At 39.3% G+C, this 9,542-nt stretch overlaps 1 protein-coding gene across 1 annotated transcript in view; it reads left to right on the top strand.

Annotated features, from left to right (window-relative positions):
- Positions 1-976: 976 nt before the first annotated feature.
- The window catches only part of LOC118811575 (coiled-coil domain-containing protein 138-like), a 34,176-nt gene continuing 25,610 nt past the window's right edge, over positions 977-9,542 (top strand). Inside the window, exons 1-6 of the mRNA XM_036575889.1 lie at positions 977-1,081; positions 2,615-2,666; positions 2,940-3,051; positions 3,986-4,080; positions 4,313-4,479; positions 8,821-8,979. Coding sequence (XP_036431782.1) covers positions 1,007-1,081; positions 2,615-2,666; positions 2,940-3,051; positions 3,986-4,080; positions 4,313-4,479; positions 8,821-8,979 — 660 coding nt within the window. The 5' untranslated portion in view covers positions 977-1,006. The remainder of the gene's footprint in view (positions 1,082-2,614; positions 2,667-2,939; positions 3,052-3,985; positions 4,081-4,312; positions 4,480-8,820; positions 8,980-9,542) is intronic.

The raw sequence follows: 9,542 nt of genomic DNA, 5'->3' as shown, positions 1-9,542 counted from the left end.
ACTTTTTAAAAAGTTCTATTCTCTTTCTTCCTTCATTTGCCAAAACATGTAGAGTAAGGTGTTTAAATGTGTGCAAATATTGTAATTTTCAAAGTCTCAGAACTTGCAAATTTCCATGGCAGTTGACATAATTTTACTAATGTAATTTAAAATAACCACACAACTCAGGAACTCTTCTTAAATTCCTGCTCAATAATACTGCTGATTTTACTGCATGCATAGTAACATAAAAATAGATAAGATAATAATAATAAATAGATAAATGAAGTCACAATGGATTAAAAAAATAAACTCCTAAATTTAATTCCCACCAAATCAGTGGATTTCTTTATATCATTTATCTGGGACTGTCCTAATCTCTACATATGTGGAGAGAGTCAACCGTGGACAGCAGTTAAAAGTGCTTTATTAAGCAGTGACAGCATTGTGTTTTTATAGTTTTGGTCCTTTTTTATTATTCTACATTTTACACTCCTTATTATCAATGTGCAGGGCTAAACTGCTGTAAGCTTAATTAAATCATTAATCATTTAGCTTAATCATTTCCATTTATACACAAAGTGAGGGCTCTGTATTGTTATAGTGCAGTGATATTTTTGTGTTCATGTCATTTGTGGATTGTCTTCAGCAGCACAGGATTTGTTTACATTGACTCAAAAACTATGCCAGATAAAACAGCTTTAACAGGCACCGTTTCATAAAACTAAACGTGGTCTTGCCTTCATCCCTTAGAGTCAGTTTCCATTTCAGACATACCTAAAGTTTTACTGTAAAATTGAACAAAAAAAAAGTTTCCAGATGTTAACAGTGGGACCTTTATTGTGAAACTGCAAAACAATTAATTCACTATAAAAATGTAAAAAAAAGGTAAAATTATGACAACAGGGAGAAACATTACCACGAATGTACAACCTTCACTGTGAAACTGCAAAACGGACTTTTATTGTGAAAGTGTAAAACTGAAACCTGTTGCTCAGCAACAGCAGCAGTGGCGGCGAGTTTGAAGATGAGCAGCAGCGACACCGATTTAAACTTAAAAGTAGAAATACTGAAGAAAAAGTATTTAGAGAGAAGAACACGGGTATTTATTCATTTGAGTTAAATTTTTAAAAAGCATTAAAATACATACAGTGACTAATTTAGATTGGTTGAAGGTAACGACAGATGCTAAGCTAACTAGCTAACCGTGGTTGTCTGTTTATCTGTTTGTTTGTTTGTTTGTTTGTTTTCTGTAAAGCCGACCTGTTAACTTATATATCTTACCGACATATATATGTTTATACTGCTATGTTCTGCTTCTCTCTCGGTCTGAACACAGAACCCAAACTCGTGACATGTTCTCCAACGAAGCTGAAGTCTTCCATTCGCCAGCTTCTTGTTCGAACTTCCCCGTTCCACCTTAAATGGTGCAGCAGTTACATTCTGGCGCCTGTAACTGCTGCACCATTTAAGGTGGAACGGGAAAGTTCGAACAAGAAGCTGACTTTAGCTTCGATGTTCTCCAGTAAAAGGAACTCGAGTAACGTTAGATGGGACCGTGGCTGAGGGGACTTCATTTTAGACCGTATTCATTATTATGAACACTTTAGGAACTTAAGACTTATCTAAGTCTGTTATTTATTAGTAGTGTAAACATATGCTTACGGTTAGTAGCTATCACGATCTCATTTTGTTCGTCTGTACAACGTGTTAAAATGTGCTGCAGTTAATATTGTGCAGGTAGTGTAAGCAATTATGCAACGTTATTTAGCTACAGTGGTTTTCAGATAGCTGTCATTAGTGAAAGGTGCTTATTAAACATATTTATTCCACCGTATTTTTTTTCCAAATGTTCTGTCTAATTCTGTAATTGAGAGGTAAGCAGAGTCATTCAGAGTGGTTTGGTGTGAAATGCTCTGTTCTGGAGAAACTTACTGAGTCATTGTTGTTGTGGTGATAGGAACCGGACGTCCACCTCCAAAAGCTCCTTCACAGAAATGTATTACATGGAATGGTGTCTGATACATTTTTGCATGGTTTTGAGAAGGTTTTGGAATCAGACATTTTCTAAAAATCCATTCATGACATGCAGATCAATCAAATGGCTATATTTGTTTTGTAGACATCACAACACAGTCTCTGAATGACTCTGTTAAGCTCAACGATTGAATTATACAATAGTTCTGATAAAATTGAGGGAGTGTTAAAGTTCTGTAAGTGTATATTAATTGCAGAAATATGTGAATGAGTTAACATTATTAATGCATTTAAGTACTGATTATCATTAGTGTGAGTTAAGTAACAGCTTACATAATAACGACTAACAATAATATATATATACATACATATATATATATATGTATATGTGTGTGTGTGTGTGTGTGTATATATATATATAGCCAGCTTAAGTTAATGTACTGAGATGTATATAATGTTTCACTTCGCTCCTGTAAGTTAATGTATTTTAATGTATTTGATAGTTTGTTTATTACTGAGGTTAAATAAGATGTTCGGCTAATGCAGACTTAGTTAAGTTTTAAGCTAGTTCAGTTAGTTTGTTCCTCAGGCTGGCTAAAGAAAACTCCTCTGTAGCTATTTCACAGCTTTAATTGTGAATTATTCCACTGACCACCAGGTTTCTGACCCTGCATTAAGTGGAGAGGATGATGAAAAGCCTGCAAAGCATGGTAGGCGTTCCATATGTTTTAGTATATTTTTTTAAACTGTATTCACACTTTTACCAGTTAAAATATTACGTTCTGACCAGTAAAACCGATCACTCATTCAGTGTTTTACTCAAATTAGTCAGTAAATGTTAATTAATATATTGTGAATATCCATTCACAAGATGTTTGGTCAAGTTATCTGCCTTGAGATCTGAATTATCTTCTTGCTTTCTTGATTTCTTACCTGGCGACTGAAACTTTGTGGCTGTGAAATGATCTGAACTGTGTCCTCAGGCGCCGTCGGCAGAAAGGATGGACGCAAAAAGTCGCCCAGGTATCGGGAGATGAAGTCTTATGACAAAGCCCTCAAGGAACTCTTAGAGGTCGTCTCAAGTCGACCTCAGAGGTAAGTGAGCATTTGGAACGGACTTTAGTCTACACGTTATTCTGCTTGGGTGAGTGATATGACATTGTACAACAGTTTCGACCACGCAGGCTGATTGGTTGAGAAACCTTCTAACCGTGCTGTTATTTCGCCAAAACATCATGGGTTTTTACGAACACTGTATCACTCCACTGAGACGCTGTTGCTAAGCAACGACTTTGACAGCTGTAGGAGACACTCAAGCGATTTGAACGTTTTTACTTCTTACTTTGTCACAAACAAAAAATGGACACTTTTAAGATCACATTTGACCGACAGCCAATTTGGTCAGACTCTGAAGACGAGGCTACACTAAATTCCCAAAGTGTGGTCTGTGTGGATCTGGAGAACAAACTGCCAGCTGTGCAGCGAGTGGGCGGAGTCCGTTACTCTGACGAAGCAACAAGCTGCTTGTTAAGGAACTATAATTTGGTGAAGGAACTGCGAACATTAAAATATTAAACCCCGTGTTCACGGCCCAGGTTATTAATTTCTTACTACTACTTATTTAATTGTTGTATAAAAGCAATAGAACACTCGAGGAGTGTGTTATCACAAATTTGAATATTTCTCGATAACACACTCCCTCTCGCGTTCTATGCCTTAATTATGTTTTTTCATTATTTCACTTATTTCCGTCACTGTACTCTTTTATATGATATATATGATGGATATCGTTAGTATTTCTATGTCATATTATTAAATTCATTTATGCTTACCAATTGTTTAATTTCTGTTCTTTCTTAAACAGTTAATTTCTGCAAACGTTTAAATAAAAACTACAAAACTGTAGTTTTTCAGTGTTTTTGAAATGTAGTGCTTCTGTAATTATGATTATCATAATGCATTATAGTGAAATCTAACATTCCCAAATCGCTGCATCATCTAATCACTCTTATTTCTAACTTCCACTCAGACTTGACTCCACTCAGAGTGTTTCTGGCAGTGAAGACGAGCTCATTGAGAAAATAAACTCCTTTGAAGAAACCAACATCCTGTGCACAGAGACAGGTACGATTTCAGCCACTTACAGTGACGTCAAACAGCATGGCTAAGTACAAAGTTTAGTGTATCGTCATATCACTCCTTAATCTGTGTATTGATTTTATTGTAGCTTCACTCTGGACATTAAATTTGTTACAGTTTTATTCTGAGTATTCATTTTATTACAACCATCTTCATTCTAGATAACAGTTTTATTAGAACTTCATTCTGGATATTAATTTATATTTCTGTCCTCTAGACGTGACGCTGCCTTCAAACCTGGCGTGCAGCTCCAGCTCATGTGTGACTGAGCCGGGCTGGTTTGGCAGAGAGAGACTGAGGGACCAAACCGAGGGTTTAATCAGGAGTCCCACCCCTATAGGACAGGTGCACCAGGAGATGGTCCAGATCTATGAGAAACTGCAGGTAGTCCCAGTTTACCCACTTTACCCATTTTACCTGGTTCTGAAGAAACATGGTACCGGCTTAAAATATTACAGCTTAAAATATTCATCCAGCCCAGTGTCCTTTCTATGTATTGGGACTGGGTCAGGTTCAGAGTTTTTGTTTGCCTTCCCACAGCCTGCCTCCCACTTTTAACATATTTTACCCTGCATTTCCCCAGCTGGACCTTTACTCTAAGTACTTCAATTTTATTTTTATTTTTTTTAATCTGGCATGCTGGAGTCACCCACTCAGCCCCAAAGTCCACGAGGCCCACGCTTGAGAGAAAATGGGGAATAAATGTTGAGTGTGTCCCAATTCAGGGGCTGCATCCTTCGGAGGCTGCATTTGAAGGCCGATTGCGGCACAGCGGCGCAACTAGGCTGTCCCATTTCGGAGGCTAGTTCATATGCGGCCAAGAGATGTGTCCTTCCTTTTCATGGCAACGAAGGATCCTGAGGTTCATTGCGTGCTGGAGAGGATTCGAGAACATGGCGGCATCAACAGAGAAGCGAACGGCAGCTGAAGAGACACTTTTAAATATAAGTTAAATATATATAAATATACACTGATCAGGCATAACATTATGACCACCTCCTTGTTTCTACGCTCATTGTCCATTTTATCAGCTCCACTTACTGTATAGGTGCACTTTGTAGTTCTACAGTTACAGACTGTAGTCCATCTGTTTCTCTGCATACTTTGTTAGCCCCCTTTTACCCTGTTCTTCAGTGGTCAGGACCCCCATGGACCCTCACAGAGCAGGTACTATTTGGGTGGTGAATCATTCTCAGCACTGCAGTAACACTGACGTGGTGGTGGTGTGTTAGTGTGTGTTGTGCTGGTCTGAGTGGATCAGACACAGCAGTGCTGCTGGAGTTTTTAAACACTGTGTCCACTCACTGTCCACTCTATTAGACACTCCTACCTTGTCAGTCCGCCCTGTAGATGTAAAGTCACAGATGATAGCTCATCTGCTGCTGCACAGTTTGTGTTGGTCATCCTCTAGTCCTTCATCAGTGGTCACAGGACGCTGTCCCACAGGACGCTGTTGGCTGGATATTTTTGGTTGGTGGACTATTCTCAGTCCAGCAGTGACACTGAGGTGTTTAAAAACTCCAGCAACACTGCTGTGTCTGATCCACTCGAACTACAAAGTGCACCCATATAGTAAGTGGAGCTGATAAAATGGACAGTGAGCGTAGAGACAAGGAGCTGGTCATAATGTTATGCCTGATCGGTCTAAGTTTTGGGTTTAAACTGAGGCAAAAGGCTAACATGTTAAATAAAAAAAACGATCTAATCAGTAGCCGGCGGTGAAGCATCTCCAGCTCTAATAAATTACAAAATAAACAACTAGAAGTTTAAAAGAACTTGACAGGAGTGGCGTTTCGTGTTGCAGGGTAAGGATGGGAACAGCGGTGCTGTGACGCAAACAGAAAATCCGCCGTAGGGCAGACCGTCTTATTTCGGTGCAACCTTCGAAGGACCGCCTTTGTAGACTGCTTCCTTCGAAGGATCCAGCCCCTGAATTGGGACACACTGGTTGAATCGAATCAGGAAAGTGCAGTTCATTTCAACCAAGAGAGTGTTTGGTCTTATTTTTATATTATATGTTCTGTATGTTCTACATGCAGAAATAGGACAAATCAGCATTACATCACCACAGCAAAGATCTTACTTCCAAAGGGATAACACAGGTAGCATTGCATTGATACAAAAAGATTTTATACTAATTTCAAGATAATAATTCTTGAGAAGATATTGGGAAAACAGGTCAATAACTTCAAGAATTTGTGTGGTTAATTTTTGTCATATAGATCTTGAACATGCACGAGATGAACATTTCATTGCAGGCTTCAATAAAGAAGCATTCACTTTTTAAAGGTGTTTTCCGACTGCACGTTCAAATACAAGAACTGACCCAAACCTGAACCAGCTGCACCAGTTCATTTCGCACCTGCTCAAGACACAGCTGGAAACGTTTATAATAATCTCGATTAATGATTAAATGGTCTAATTTGGTTAATTAGCAACCTTGCTTGCCAGTTAGCTTACCTTTGGCTATGAACTGATATACTGCACTACCCTGTGCACAAACTCACACAAATGTCTACATTTACACAGAATCATTTGCAGAATCAAACAAAGCTTCAGTTTTTCTCTGTCAAGTGTGAAAATGTGAGATAAAACAGTTGTTCTGTGACCGCTAATAGTGTTAGCTCATTATAGCCTTTAGCATTATTTAATGGATATTTTTTTTAAAGCAGAATTTAAACTTAATTTTTAAAATCCTGTCAGGTTTTATTCTGCACTTTGGCTGGTTCAGGTCAGTTCTGGACAGAAATTTGTTGTACTCGGGTCAGTATCTAATTCAAAACTTAATAATGTGGTTGAAGTTGGAGTTGGGACACAAAACACCATGCTGTGTCTCAGGTTGGGTCCAGCTTGGCTAGAAATTTCTCCATCTGCGTTTGGGTTAGGACCAAAATTTCAGACCTGATTAAAACTCTAGGCAGGTTTTGTGTCTTTATTTGTTTGTTGTTTATTATATCTCCCTCTTCTGGTGGGCTATGGACATGGGCTAATGCCAATTTTGTGCTGCCAGCAGTCAACTTCACTGCATAAAATCAAAAGTTTTTCTGTGATTTTTACGTTATGAGCTGCACTTGTTAGGTAGGACAGGTGGGTTAGATACCCACCTCCTCTTATAAAACGTGTTCCTTCCGAATAAGGCTTTGTTATTCTCCAGTTGCCTTAAAAATCGTTGAAGCAATCAGACAAGGCATGTGTGTACTTTTGTCCATTTTTGTACGTAGTAGTATGTTTAGAGCTATCGCACCGCTTCTGCTGCTTGCTGTGCGGCCTGTATAAACACTGGACTGCACAGTGCGGGTGACAGCGGTGTGATCATAGATATACACGCCTAGATGCCGCATTGTCTGTTGTTCTCTATCTGAGACGATACGTCTGCGCGTCCGCCATGTTGGAGCGGTCAAGATCTGCTTGTGAACAGATTCACTTGCATTGAGAGACGATGAGTCTCAGGATTAAATCGGCCACGACTTCCTTATTATTCAACCGATTTTCACCAAGTTTGGTTTGTTATAATCCTCAGATGTAGATTAATCTAGACTTTCTTTAATAACCGATTGTGCTAATTAGCCGTCCGGACCAGCAGGAAAGTATTCAGTCTGCACCTGATGTTAAAAACCGAGTTTTGCGCGAGAAACACAATCAGACACATCAGCAAATCCATCAATGTGTGAATCATGTCTAATCTTAATACACACAAAAATAAAATAAACCCCCAAAACACAGTAAGAAGAATGAAGCTAAAGTTGGCTTCTTATTTGCCAGCTTCTTGTTCGAGTTTTCCTGTTCCACCTTAAATGGTGCAACAGTCACTTTCTGCCTGAAGCTTCACCATTTAAGGTGGAACGGGAAAATTCTAACAAGAAGCTGGCAAATAAGCTAGCTTCAGTTTAGTGTAACAAGGTGCTTACGTTAACCTATTATGAATATCTACACAGATTAAGGAGTGGTATAACCTTCAAAGCATTAACCATCTTCTACATAAAGTTAAGACCCCCTGAATAGACTATTAAATGAAATAAGCTTAATATAAAACCAGAGGAAGAACAATCACATCAGCAGGTTCTCTGTGCATCACCAACCACACGACCATATCTACACAAGCATCACACAAACAATACACATCACACAAACATGAGTGTGGATCACTGCGTTCCCTCCGTTATATAATCCTGTCCCACTTTCTGAGTGTAATATTCCTGAAATAGTGTAATTTTGGACAGAATCTTTCTTAAACTGCCGCTCTGTAATGGCACTGAATGCAGTCTTGCAGCGATGTTGACCTCCCCAAAATGGCGCTGCCGTTGACATGCCTAATTGGACCCAACGCGACATCTATATCTGTGGGTGTGATGCAGAAGCAGAGTGTTCTCTGACTGAAAAAGGAAGGTTGAAAAAATACTATGTATGTGCAGTTTTGGCAGTGATGTCATTCTAACTTTGTGGTGTTTGTAGCGATCGTTGTCTGTCAGAGGTCAATCAACAACTCCACACAGCTTGAGGCAAATGTGGGGTGAATTAGGCATGCAGTTAGCACCATGCTCACCATGCTAGCACTGGTGGATAATAAGCTTCCATTACTTGTTCGCAACATTAGCCTCGTAGCTCCAGAGCAAAAATAAAGAGGCGCACTTTCAGACACCAAACAAGTCTTGGTTGATTGACTACATTTGGGGTAAATTAGATTTTTTGATTAACTGTTGAAAAGCATGTTTACTGTGTGTCCAGGCAGAGAGGCTGAGTCAGCAGGTCTGGGCAGCAGAGCTGTTCGAGCGCGAGCAGCAGCTCCAGCAGAGAGAGAAACAACTTCTCCAGCACCAAAACACCATCCACAGACTGCAGGGGGTGGAGGAGGAGGTGCTAAGCCGCATCAACAACCTGCAGCAGGTTCACTTTCACCACACTCACTGTCTGATTACCGTCAAGGGCCTATTTCCTTCATTTTTCTTGTACTTTTTTTTTGTTTGTTTATGTAACCTTTTTTCAAAAACAGGCTGTTTTTGTACTGGGCCTTTAAGACAGGGCTGTGTTCTGATTGGCTGCTGTGTTATTATTTGTATTTAAAAGTAAGTCCAGGCTGAAAAACTCCTTATAACTTTAGGGTGGATGGGCAGGGCTGAACTGCTGTAGTCTTAGAAGGATAAAGCACCTTGGATCCCCAATTTCTAAAGTATTTCTGAATTAAAAACTCATCAGTGCTTAACATGAACATTGTAAGACATTCTGGAGATAAATGAGAAAATGAAAGCTCTCCTTCTGCACTGACAGATGTCATAAAAAGCATAGAAAATCGTGGATTTTGTCACCATGGAATGCTGCCCTACAGAATGAAAGCATGTTAAACTCTAGTTTTAGGCCAGAATGCCTCTTTAAAACAAATTCAGAAACCGTAGAGTCATTGTGGATTCAGTGCACCACATTGTCACTGCTGTACTGAGAATAATCCACCA

Source organism: Colossoma macropomum, unplaced genomic scaffold (assembly GCF_904425465.1).
Source record: "Colossoma macropomum unplaced genomic scaffold, Colossoma_macropomum, whole genome shotgun sequence".
In the NCBI taxonomy this organism is placed as follows: Eukaryota; Metazoa; Chordata; class Actinopteri; order Characiformes; family Serrasalmidae; genus Colossoma; species Colossoma macropomum.
The sequence above is the reverse complement of the archived record's forward strand: the minus strand, read 5'-3'. Positions and strand labels throughout refer to the sequence as shown.